Source organism: Cyprinus carpio, chromosome A16, assembly GCF_018340385.1.
Source record: "Cyprinus carpio isolate SPL01 chromosome A16, ASM1834038v1, whole genome shotgun sequence".
Taxonomy (NCBI): Eukaryota; Metazoa; Chordata; class Actinopteri; order Cypriniformes; family Cyprinidae; genus Cyprinus; species Cyprinus carpio.
In genome coordinates this window covers 16,490,278-16,504,126 of record NC_056587.1, presented here as the reverse complement: position 1 = coordinate 16,504,126, position 13,849 = coordinate 16,490,278, and the positions used below count along the sequence as shown (strand labels likewise).

Here is a 13,849-nt window from a genome sequence, read left to right as displayed (position 1 = left end):
GCAGGCCAACCAGTTGCAAACTGGAAAAATGGAAACCAAACAACCACGCTCTTTGTCATGCACTGCTATCTGTAGTCATGGCTGATCAGGCCAAAAGTCAAGTTGATATGAATGAGATTTAAATGATTATTCATTTGCAGCTCTGTGTTTGGAAAAGCTGGGACATAATTTAATATGCTATTTTTGTTCTTGTGTTTATAATATTGCTGTATATGGTAATCATCATATATCATAGAGTAGATGGTTTACTAATATTGTAACATGCAACTTCTCTCACTGTAAACCATTTGGCTCCTCTGGCTTGATGTTATTTAAGGTTGTATTCTTGGCACTCCGCCGTCCATGAGGGGAACTCCATGCTTGAGGTTCTGAAAGTTTTCAACTAGTAAACACACTTGAATCTTGTTCTTGCTTCTATTCAATAAAAGGGTTCAGCACTTCGTTAGTGTGACTTATAACTCTTGAGATTTGCTTGAATTTTACATGTGCACACTGTAATGAAATGCACGGAATGCTAATTAGTAAAGTTAGTGTATATTTTGGTGCTAATAACATTAAGACCACATTAAAGGAATAGTTCACCCCAAAAATAAGACTTCTTTCATAATTTACTCACCCTCATTTTAAATCCATAGTTATTAATTTAATTTAATTATATTTTTTGAAAATAAAATAAAATAAAATAAATCGCGTTTTTGTATTTCACAGAAAAAAAAATTGGGTTTGGGTTTGGGTTTGAAAAAACATGAGGGTGTGTAAATGACAGAACTCTTTATTTATCTGATTCAAGATGCACTTTAGAAAGTTTTATGGGTAAAAATTGAAAAAAAAAAAAAATTGCAAAAAAAAAAAAATTACATTATTGAGCAAGTACAATCAATGTTCAAAACTGTGTTCTTGCATTACCCCAATTCACTTTGTAAATCAAATGATTTTGAAAGTTTTGTATTTCAACCACAGGTGGCGATAGAGAGGCCAAAATTCCAAAATGAATCTTTAACCTGGGTAGAATAATGTTCCGGTATTACTGCTCTCTATCAACTTAAAACTACCCTGATGTTCATTGTTTAGTGTGAGCGTGATCAGGATGCTTCGCCAGATGTTCTCACAGTGAGCTCGTCTGCCTTTGGCTACAATGTTAGCCATATCATCCTGACAAATGATCCCAAAGAGCATTACGTTAACCAGAAAGTAACGGCATAGGGGTAATTCAAGTTTTTGAGGTTTCAGCAAAGACTTTCATTTTGTAACATATAAATTATAACCACAGACTCTGTCTATTAAGCATTACCCCACCTCGGTAGTTCGCAATGCTTCATTTATCAGCATCTAAACAAACAAAACAAGACAGGCACATGATTAGAGGGGCATTTTGCTCCCCCTTATTGGCTGCAAGAGAATGAATCTACGCCTGTGTTTGTGAGGAAACCTTCCTGTTCGTGAGTTTCGTGTTAGTGAGACATCCGTGTGCATGACCGCGGTGTGGCACTGGCCTGTGGAAACGTTGCCAGTTATGTTGACTACATTCCTCCCTCCACCTCCACCCACTCACTCATCTGAGACGCCTGTATTTGTCCAGCCACTTGTTTTGCAAGATGAAATGGCAGCAAGTCAAGCATTCGAGTCAAATGGTTCTCATGTGTTTCCTTCAGTTTGGTCTACTACATGCTTTCTCCAACAGAGCTCCTCATTTTCATGTCTTTCACTCTCTGTTATGTGGTTGCTCTCGTCCCCCAGGCTTCTACTTTGTTTACTGACAAACCATATTGACGAGAAAAAAAATTCAAACAAAACCAGTATTGTTTCTATAATGAGTCTCTGCAATCCCAGAGTTGTGATTATCCGTTTTTCGCAAAAAACGTCCGCCCATGTTTACTCGCTATGTGATGGTGTGAATTGGAGAAGACTTTGTTGATAAATTCACACAAAACCTTGTACACTGGTTGTACTTTCAACCTCATAGCTCTCTATTGCAGCTTACAATATTTATTTGTATTTCTTCTATAAGCTTTGCCGTTTGCAAGCTTATAAGGGATATGAGATGAATTAGCTGCCATTTTCCAGACATCAGCGGTACAATGCCTCAATGGGACGCTGCTTCTCCAGTGACAGTGATCTTTTCCTTATTAAACCCCTCCATCATTATAAAGGTGGGTAATATAGTCTCCCGCTTTTACCTGGAGGTGGGAGCCACATTAAATATTAATTAAAAGTCAGATTAGGAGTGCCACGCTTATATCAGTCTTCCCGGTCTTCAGGCAGAGACGGAAGCAATAAGTAACTTTATTACTTCCATCATGGATGGAAGGAAGGCGATAGAGGAAGAATAAGGCAAAAGAGGGACTGCAGAGAGGAAAGAGATTCATCTGTTGTGCAGACACTTTCGTGATTCTGCGACAAGACTGATTTCGCTATGTGAATAGGGGTTTTGTGGGGTAGAGAGAGAAAAAAGAGAAAGATTATTGCAAGAGTACAGGAGTACTCAGTGCTGTGAGTTGAGGTGAAAAAGTGAAAACGAGGGCAGGGGTTTTTGTGGTACAGATTGGGGTTCTGTGATGCTTCCAGCCTTTAATTAAATCACTAGTGTATGAGACTCACATCCTGCACTCAAAATCAACCTCCCCCTGTTTACGGTGTCCTGTTAAGGAAGGTATTGATGTATTGATAAACATCCTTTCATCAAGGTTTTAATGAAGCTAAACTATATCTTTATTAAACATACTCTACGAGTTAGGTTCAAACTTTTTAATTAACTAAGTTTGGAGCAAACATTACACTTGGGTTTTTCTTCAAGTTCGGGCACTTGTATGTCCCAGGGGTTGACTTCTATTAAGCTCATTTTAACCTCTTTCTTTTTCTCATATGAAGGTCACATTAAAACGTGTCATTTTAGGATTTAAAATTTGTCATTTTTGACATTTTTAAAAAAATATCTTTTATTTATAGATTTTTGTCCCAGACCTGAATGAAAATCTATTTTTATAAATGCATGTTATAAATCCTGTTGTGAATGATTCACCCATTTATAGGTTTCTTTTTATTTTTTTGTCTTTAATTTTCTATTTTTTCTTCTTTTATGATAATCCATTTTACTTGAATGTACGTCACAATACTGAAAAAAATATTTTTTATTACTTCCATTTCATTGTACCTTTAAAATATGAAAATGATACACATTTTAACAGTATTACAGTTTTTAAACTATATATATATATATATATATATATATATATATATATATATATATATATATACATAACGTGTGAGCAAATATTAACAATTTATAATATTTTAAAAACATTTCTGATTTTTAAATGAATGCATCGAATGTGTAAATAAATTAATATTGTTGTGTTTAAATGAATACATTTACTGTTATATTGTCAAATTATGCAAATTGTGTAAAAATATTAGGATGCATAAAATGTTAACTGTGAAATTAGCATTAGAAATAGGAGTTCATATATTACAAAGTGTTAAAATTGTTGTTTCAATCATGTTCATTCCCACCACATAATGTAGTGAAGCAATACGTATTTTGAGAAATGGTGAAAATTATATTGTGGTGGAAAGGTTCATGGTAATTAAAATGACAAAAATGATTAGACACTGTGATCAGGCCGAAAAACAAAGTTTCATGCAATAGATAGAAATGTACTTGATCTAGCTAGCTTTCATTTGAGCTGATCCTGCTGTTCTCTTTGTCCTTTGCAGGTATGGAAAAATAGTGTCAACAAAGGCAATCCTGGACAAAAACACCAACCAGTGCAAAGGTGAGTACCGCACTCAATATCAGCTTGCATTAAAAACACGCTCACATAGCATTTACAGTCTCACTTAAAATAATCAATAATCCCTCTAAAATGACAGCTTTTGAAAGACTCCGATTAGTCTGGAGATTGTCTGGATGAACTTAAGAGGCGGAAACGTGTTAGCGTGATTGTGGGTGAAGTCTTTACAACCGGATAAGACGTTAGCGTGACTAGCAGGGTTAGCCGTAGCGAGGAAAAGCACAGGGTTCCTCCTGTGTTGATTTGAAAAGTCCGGGCCTAGTCGTGGTGGTTTAAAAATAGCCATGGGGAGAGGGAAGCGTCCGGCTGAAAGTGATGATTTAGCAGACACCATCTTTTCAGGAAACACTCAGCCAGTGCTGTAAATAAACAGCCTGGCTTCCTACACAATCTGCCAAACTGGGTCTTGCAGGTTTTTCTCCTGTTTCGTGTGTAAGCATGTGTGTGTCTTTCTCTTTGTTATGCTTTCTCTCTGAGGGCACGTCTAATATGTCCAAAAAAGAGTATTAATGCCCACATGAGAAAGGGGGAGAGAGGGTGTTTTTGGGAAGCAGAGGAAATCACTCCAGGCTTTAGAGGACTTCCACTTCCTGGAGTTAACAGCCCTCCTACTCTGCCAGGCTTCTCCACCCTGATGGGCTTCCAGCCAGGACTTATGGGAGCCAAGGATATCAGACAGGAAAAGAACAAAAAGATGGATTCACTTCATTCACAGCTTCACTGATTCTAAATATGTTTGTCCTGCTTGCTTCCATGCATCCATTTTTTTTTTTTTTTTTTGCACAGGATATGCACTATTCATTTCAAGATATGTCGACTGATCACAATTACAGGCCTGTCTGCTGTAGATTAATCCCATGTGATAAAATAAGCCATGGAGGGTTGTTTACAATCAAGTTTGTTCAGTCCGTTTGCTTCTGAAGATCAGTTGTAAGTTATCAAGCTCTGCAACATTTTTAATCACTCTTATATGGAAATCCTTACATGGATTGTTGGCCGTTTGTTAAACACACATGGTTAAATGCATGTTTACTTTGTGTGTTTTGCATTAGGCAGCTAGACTCGGTAATTGCGAACTTGTTTGTGCAAAAAAAGACATATTTTCAGTTTCAGACAGCTGTTTTTTCCCCTTGTCCGCAATGACAGATGGAGAGGGTGACAGTGGTGGGGGTTGTGGGCAACGTTGAGGGTGTGTTTGATTTTCTCCTCAACTCAATCATGAGCCTCTCATTAAATGGAGTGAACGTAAATATTTGTGTCGTACAACACACGAGCACACCAACAAGCTCTCTCTATCACTACCTCGCTTTCCTTTTCCTTTCCTAATTGGAATTATGTGCAGAGGAAGGAGATAGTACGCACACTCTTTTTTTCCCACAGTTTTGACATCCAAGAAAAAAGATGGAGAGAGAGATAAAAAAATGAAAAGAACATGCACACCCATTTGAGGCGTATTTGTATTTATGGATTTAATTACGTAAAGCTTCCAAAACACTTCCAGCCAAAACCTCATATGCTAGACACATACGTCTACACACAAACACGCGCTTTTTATCTTTTTTTACCTCTTTGTCGAGCTCCTTATCAGGCCTGTTCCGGTTCTGGGTGTCACATTGTTAATGGGAATTGATCCCTGCATCCTTCAACTTGAAACCTCTTTCTCAGCCCACTTCCTGATGGCTGCTGTTTAGCTCTTTTGGTCAGTGACCTCAGGAATGCTCGCAGCGATCTCTCAAACTAGAAGTGTTCCTCTCTCTGGATCAAGAACAGTCTACTAGAAATCCTTTTTCACACACACGCTCTGTTTTCTTAGACTTTTGAAACATCTGCAGTCTTTGGAGCATCTGGATGGCTCAGTTCTCCACTGTAGAGATCTTTTTCCCTCTTTTTCTCACTTCCATGTTTACAAGGAGGCTTAAAAGCGGATGTTCTATATGTAAGGTGTGTAAATGAACACATATGTCTGGCATATAGAGCTGTTAGCTTCAACTGTTCGCGGCCTCTCCAAAGCTCTGCGTTCTGCCATCTGTGGTTTCGAATGTCAGTCAGGCTTTGAGAAGTGTGTGTGTTTAGAGTTTAGAGAGGCTTATGGTAAGAATGCCTCCGCCAAATTAAGACACACTGCCTCAAATGTGCCTCAAATGTACCAGAGGTCTTTTAGAAACTCCCACCCAGGCCCGGATTGGCCAACCGGCAGTTGATTTGGCCTGTTGCCCCAATTTTATTTTTTTTTTTTTTTTTTAACATTAGGCTATATTATTTATTTTGAAAACATTTTATATTTTTGCCTACCCAATGTACCAAAGTGATCATTTCCAATTTTGTCATTAGATAATAAATAGATAATAAATCATAAATCGGTCAGTCTTGACTGGCAGCGCTGCACTATAATCGTCTCGTCTGTTTCACCCTCCCGTCAAATGGTTTTCGAACAGAGCAATCAATGCGCGGGACTTGAGGAAGGAGAGGAAGCAGCCAGAAGGAGCAGCGAAATGTAGCGAAATTACTGACCTGTTCAGGGTTTCAAGTGCAGGACAGTTAAATCTGTAAATAGCCTGTAGTTTTGTCTTTATGAACCTAGTTGAGTAGCTGCTAAACTGCTAGCACTTGTTAGGAGCACCCCATTATTATCATCAGTCAGAATACTGTGCTAAAGGACATCATTACTGATTGTAAAGTTACATTAATAAATTATAGGTAGGGAGGGAGCTAGAGCAGTCAGCAACATACAAAAAATATGAGTTACAGCCTAATAATGCAATATAGTGTGTTCAGTATTATGATTTTTCAATAAATGCCGCCTACTAATTTTGACATTTAGGCACTTTAGAAAATGTGTTTTAATATATTTGTATGAAACATATGTTTGTTAAATCTAAATAATTTAAAGATAAATAACAATATGCAGACAAATATTGCAAAGAGGTGGTTGTTTTGCAACAAGGACCTAGTCCTGTTCATGACAGTAGACCTGCTGGTGAAGAAGTGACAGGTACAAGAAAGAAAAAAAAGGAAGAGGCAGAGATATTGGGGAAAATGAAGAAAAGGAAAAGGGAAGTGAATGTGAATGTGCAGTTCAAAAGACAACCTTTAATTATTTTCCACGGCCCCAGACTAAGGAATTAGACCTTTTTATGGGATGGCCATATAGATAATAGGTTTGTCTGTGGTTTTTTAGGATTTGTTGTGGGTGTTTAGGGTGGCCTGGATGAGTGTGAGATTGCAGCCTGAAATTGTGTCCCATTCCAGCCCTGCTTCCGCCACTGCAGTTTTTATTATGATACGCTGTAGAGGAAGTCATGGATCTTCTCACTTGCTTGCTGCCAAATAATTGTTTGGTTAAAGAGCTGGGTGGTGGAATGGACCCTGCTGGAATAGTAGCTGTGTTTTGAAACATAGTGCTTTCTAACTAGTCTAAGCTGCCTCTTAGCCAGTTGACCAGGCCCCATATACATACAAACAAACATACATATAATTTATATATTAACCACAATTCATCAAGATATTATCATTAACTTATTAATAATAATTAATTAATTTAAAAACTTCAAATTAATTTAAAGGCCCCCTATTGGGCCCCTATTATAATTATATAATTATAATATATAAAGTCTTTTGACAGCCGTACTATTTTTACTTTAAGGTCAAGTTCTCTGTTTGTTTCAATCAAAACAAAACTGAAATCTTTCCAAGTACACTCTGGAACCTGCCAAAAGGATTAGTAAAAAAAAAAATATATATATTACAAAAAATTATTTCAAACCTGTATATAACTTCTATGGAACATTTTTTTTTCTCTCATGTAATTAGAAATTGCATGCTTCAAAAAGCATCATCAAAGTAGTCCATAATACTTGTGATTAGGGATGCGCTGATCCGATACTGCTATTCTTTTTCTGGATTGGGTATCGGTCAGACAGGGCTGATTCAAATCCGATATTGTGTGCACTATTCTGTGTTACTGTTAAGCCACACAAAAGGCATAAAAGCATTGTAAAGCAAAACAGCAAAATACAATACATTTTTTTTTTTTTTTTTTTTCACACACAGAAATATAGAAATTCTACATTGATTAAAAAAAAAACAACAACAAAAAAAAGCACACAGAGACCATGGTCTTTCTTAATGCTGATGTGCATTAGAACCGTTTAATTACCTTTCTATATTAATGTACAGCTTTTGATGTTCATCACACCAAGCTGTCGTATGACTTTGAAGACTTGGAATATAGTGCATGAATTATAGTTTTTCTGTCAAAAATGCTCCTTTAGCATTCCAAGAAAGAGTTCCACTGGATTGAAATAAGGTAAATAATTACAGAATGTTCATTTTTGGCTGAATTTTAAGCTGGATTTCCCAGCAGGGGTGAGGTCAGGCTGAATCCTTCTCTGTCCTGTTCCTGAGGAAATAGTTGACAAGCATGAGCCTTGAACAAAATGGCCGTTTCCTGTCTCCCCAAGCGCACACACAAACCCACACACAGACACAAGCGGCTGTGCTCAAACATGCAGTCGCCACCATCTGTATGATAAGACAAACAACGGAGCGGTCTTGTTTTGACCCTTGCATTTTAAATCTGATAAATGTGTCTGATAATGTCTGATTGATGTCCGATAAAGAATTCTTCGGTTTTTGGCAAAAACTCTGATATGTGTGTTATAATGTGTATAAATAACTTTTATATCACTCTCACTCTGTACATATGTGTGTAGGATATGGCTTTGTGGATTTCGACAGTCCGGCGGCGGCACAGAAAGCTGTAGCATCCCTGAAGGCCAGTGGTGTGCAGGCACAGATGGCAAAGGTAAGCTAGGCTTTAAAACCTGTTTTTTTTTTTTTTTTTTTTCAGAAATGAATGAGGATATTGGGAAAGTTGCTGCTATTTCTAATTATGGTGTTCCTGAGGGTGGTAATGATTATAGGGAAGATGTGATGACGGCGGCTGTAGTGGTAAACATCTGTGGAGGTTGTATATGTATGATTATCTGGAAGTGGTAGAAATGGACTCATGTAGCTCGATGTCCAGTGTGTGCATTCAGGCTCACGCACAGTTGTTTAAAGCATCTGTCCTCTAATATTCATAAGCTTGCAGGCTGTCAGGATGCAGATGGTTTGTGTATCTGAAATCCCATTTAAATGCATGCCTGTCAGAGCTATCTGCAACTCAGCAGGGCTCGTATGAAACAGGCAGGTCATCTTACAGAGAGGAGGAGAGGGAGGCGGGGAGTGAGAGAGAAAGACTGTGTTTTCACTCATCCTTGCATGTTTTCTGTGGTCTGAGTTATAGAATTTACCATTTAAATTAAGCTCAATTGACAGCCTTTGTTGTATAATGTTGATTACCACAGAAAATAACTTCGACCTTAGTTTTTTGTAGTAAATGCAAAATTCAAAGTTAGTTCAACACATTTATGTTGATTGAGCTTAACTTGCATTGAACCTTGGACATTGCTCTCAGCCTTATGACTTAAGCTGTTTTCCAAACTGTATCTAATTGGTAAGAAGAGCATTTAATCAATTCGGAGGCCTTCAGACGCTCTGTTCCAAAACTTAGTGAACTACTACCTTCTAAGAAACTTTATTTCATGGGCTGAAATCATTCACAGATGAGGCAGTCCTGGAATGCATTAGAATGTACTAAAAATATTGATTAATGAAATGTTAACTATAAAGATATATTTAAATTTCATTCAATATCAAGAATAAGTAGTTAAATCTAATTAGAAACTGAATATTTTACCCAATATTGTATTTTATGTATTTAATTTACACTACCATACTGGTGTATGACAGTAAGATTTATTTATTAGTTTGGAAAGAAATGTGCCTTATTACTCAGCAAAGACACATTAAATTATATGATTTCTATTTCAAATAAATTCTGTTCTTTTGGAATCCTATTTATCGCAACTTTTTTTTTTTAAATAAACACCACAAACACCAAATAAATAAATAAATAAATAAATAAATTAAGCAGCACATCTGATTTTCAACATTTATAATAATAAGAAATGTTTCTTGAGCACCAAATCAGCAAATTAATATGATATTAGAATGATTTCTGAAAGATTTATGCGATACTGAAGACAGGAGTAATACTGTAGCTGATTAAAACTGAAATCACAGGAATGAATTACATAAAAAATATATAAAATAGAAAACAGTTATTTGAGACTGAAATAATAATAAAGTTTTTCTAGATTTTTTTTTTTTTTATTAAATAAATGCAGCTTTTGTGAGTATAAGTGACTTCTTTCATAAACATAAAAAATCTTACCAACCCCAAATTGTAGTGTATTTATGTGCTTTCAAGGGTGTTGTGTTGTTAACTTAAAGGGGTCCTATTATGCTCTTTTACAAAGTCTTGATTTTGTTTTGGGGTGTACTAGAACAGGCTGACATACTAGGTTGCTCGAAAAACATATTTTGCACGTATTTTACATTATTACAACACCTCTCTCCCCAGTCTGGCATGAGCAGCTGGAAAAGTTCCTGCATCAAATGAAGGCCCGTCTTCTGAAATACGAAATGCGCTGTGATTGGTAAGCTGCGCCAGTCTGCGTTGTGATTGGTTAGCTGGGCCAGTGTGTGTTGTGATTGACAGCACTCGGCGCCTGGTCGGGAAATGTCATGCCCCCTATCATATCTGCCTGCTGTGAGCTTTAGTGTAAATATTGCATCAAAATCAAATCAATTTGACCGAGATTTAAACCCGGATGATTGTAACCACTCTAAGCTCATCTGCCTTGGGAACACTAGCCTGTCTCCGACATAGAGATAACACTTGTTGCCGTCTGTAGTGCAGCTCAACCAGGTCTCATCCCATTCGTCGATCTTTGTGATATCACAAATCCCGGAAAATATGTGTTGTAGTCCAAACGAGTCGTTCGTTGTAGTTTTTGAAAAGTGATTTCTGTTAAATAAAATATCTCCTTTTGAATTGGACTTTGAGCTTTGTAACTTTGCACATTTTTTTATGCTCAAACAGCAACATTACAGGCTAACTAAAGTTGAAAAAGTGAAAAAGCATAATAGCACCCCTTTAAAAAAATGTATGCTATTGCCAAACTATTGACATAAATGAGTCATCAAGTCTAGTCAAACATATCTAAAAATACTTTAAACAAAATACATTTGAAACATTTAGTTTTTCTATAAAACAAGTTTTTACTGCACTATTGGCAAGTGGTTTGTTATATATACAGTATATATATATATATGTGTGTGTGTACACAATTTACTTTCTCCGTCTGAATAAGAATTTTGCTGAAATCGCCAATAAAAGGTGTCAGAGTTTTACTGCCTCTACTGTTCATTACTTTTGGAAACTGCAGTGATATGTACTTTTTGGAACGTATTTCGCATCTCGCTAAAAAGTGCACCCAGGTACGTTTATGCCATGAGACCAGGTAGGAAATAGCTGTGTAATCTAATCATCCAAAGTTATTTCAAATAAAATTTGAAATTGTTTTGTGATGTTTTTAGTGGAATTCAAGAGGAACAGAGAACAGTTGAGTCCTTCCTGGTTGGAAGAAACATAAACTGTTATTCAGAAGAATTTACACTGTTGAAAACGGCCACATACGTCTTTTTAACAATGAGAGAAAGGCAATTAAAATAACTAAATCGCCTGACTTAAAGCTCATCAAATTAAACAGGAGCACAATCGAAGAGTTTCCCTCTGCCCTATTAAACCTGTTTACATTAAGATTTCTCTCACATTAACAGTGCCTGTGAGCTACAAAACTAACCTCTTAAACTTATTTCACCAGTGTATCAAGCTTCTCCTGTGGTGGTTGTTGCTTATTGTGAAGAATGTCTACATGGTAGACATACAGTTTAGATTGTGGGTCAAAATATGTTGTAGAGTATATGAAAGGACATATTTATGAGAATACAAGATGCAAAGATGCAAACAAATCCATCTAGGGTTCATGTTCAGCTTTAGATATTCAGAGAGAATTGCAATTGTAATATTTCACGATGAAATGTACCTCAGAGTAGAATACTTAAGTGTTGAAGTATTTATTGGACAGAAACATACGCATGAATGCCATAGAGTGATGTGAATTGAAATTGTATATGCTAATGTAAGAAACACAGCTCCATATACAGTATATATGTAAGTATGTGTGTGTGTGTGTGTGTGTGTGTGTGTGTGTGTGTGTGTGTGTGTGTGTGTGTGTGTGTGTGTTTGTTTTTGTGACATATCAGGACACAACTTTGTATAATGACATGGGTATGACACAGGTATTACAAGGAGAGGGTGACTTATGAGTACATAACCCTTGTCCCCATTTTTCAAAACACTTATAAACCATACAGAATAAGTTTTTTTGAGAAAGTTAAAATGCACAAAATTTCCTGTAAGGGGTAGGGTTAGGTGTAGAGTTGGTGTAGTGCGATAGAATATACAGTTTGTATAATATTAAAAACCATTACGCCTATGGGATGTCCCCACTTTTCACAAAAAGAAACATGTGTGTGTGTGTGTGTGTGTGTGTGTGTGTGTGTGTGTGTGTGTGTGTGTGTCTGATGTTAGAACTCAGTTCAATGAACATTTGTCGAGTTACTGTGGGCTTTTAAGATATTTATTTATTTTGGATAACCAATTATTATTTCATAACCTCATTATGTGGATGGTATTCAAACTTCCAGTCCTTTGTGTTCTTGTTTTTTGTGCTTGTCCTGCTCTGACAATCTTATTGTGTCTGTTACTGTTACACGTTTAAACACACAAAACTAGTTTGCATCAAGCAGGGAATTTGTTTGGCAGGAATGCGCTATAATTATGATGCTATAATGAGGTGCTAGTATGGAATACTGTAATTGTAAGGAGATTAGTTATTTATGAGGCAGTACGTTAACTGTATAATCAGAACAAGGGAGAAGTAGAGAATGTGTGCATGTGTGTATTAGTTGCCTGCAGACATGTCCTTCACATCTGAACATCTCCACACACTCTTTGTGTACCCACATGCCTGCTGGTGATGCTTGTTTGTGTGTGTGTGTGTGTGTGTGTGTGTGTGTGTGTGTGTGTGTGTGTGTGTGTGTGTGTGTGTGTGTGTGTGTGTGTGTGTGTGTGTGTGTGTGTGTGTGTGTGTATTTTCAAAGAGAGGACTTTGGTTTTGAGTTTCCACCCTGTGTAAACTAATTTTTGCCAGAATCTTTCTACGATGGCGAATGGAATAGAATCATCATGTAAAATGTCAAATGTTCTCAGAGTCTCCGTTTGAGGGCTCTTTGTTTGAATGCTATTGGTGTGTCGTATTGTTTTCTGAAATTTCTTCTTTGCGTGATAGACAAGGAACAAATGAAAGAAAAGAAATTAAAAGAAAAGATCAAAGACATTGTGCGGCCTACTTTGTCATTTAGACAGATTGCACCTGGATACCAGAAGTCTGTGTTGTTTTTGTTATTTTTGTATGTGGATAGCAGAGTTTGGAAAGGATGAAATTCTCTTAAAAACAGAGAATGTCTGTGATTTCATATTCAAATTTGACCGAGAAAGTTCCAAAAATCCATAATGAACAGTTAATTATGAAAATAAATAATCATTATGAAAATAATATACCATCCTCACAGACATTCCGTCTCTTAGGGTCTTGATTAGTAATTTATCATACAAAGGAAAGGGTGAACAAAAAGATTAGCATTGGCTGCCCACTGTTTCTGGTGTGTGTGTGTGTGTGTGTGTGTGTGCTTATTTGTTCACTACTCACTGCTGTGTGTGTGCACTTAAATGGGTTTAATTCAAAGCACAGATTCCAAGTATGGGACACCATACTGTATTTGACCACACGTCCTTTCCTTTCCTTAGTTTAAGCAAATGATCTTGTAATTTTTTTGACATTTTTTTAAGATTGTAATGGACCCAGTGGATTAAGTTTGGCAGCTCTTTTTTCCAAAGAAAAATGGAGAGAGTGAAGGTTTTGGAAAACAGGTTTGTACCTTGTTGTGATGGAACTGACTGCCGTGAACGGCAGGGAACATAGGAGTGCTGTTTCAGCGGTTATCCTGAAGGCCAGCATCAGAGCTTTGAATATGTAAATTCAAGA

The 13,849-nt window shown here is 36.8% G+C and overlaps 1 protein-coding gene across 6 annotated transcripts in view; it reads left to right on the top strand.

Moving 5' to 3' along the window:
* LOC109105379 (RNA-binding motif, single-stranded-interacting protein 3) overlaps positions 1 to 13,849 on the top strand; it is a 146,454-nt gene that overhangs the window by 50,716 nt on the left and 81,889 nt on the right. For all 6 annotated transcript variants that reach the window (XM_042772964.1, XM_042772962.1, XM_042772963.1 and 3 more), the window contains 2 exons: positions 3,715 to 3,773; positions 8,504 to 8,595. In XM_042772964.1, coding sequence (XP_042628898.1) covers positions 3,715 to 3,773; positions 8,504 to 8,595 — 151 coding nt within the window. The remainder of the gene's footprint in view (positions 1 to 3,714; positions 3,774 to 8,503; positions 8,596 to 13,849) is intronic.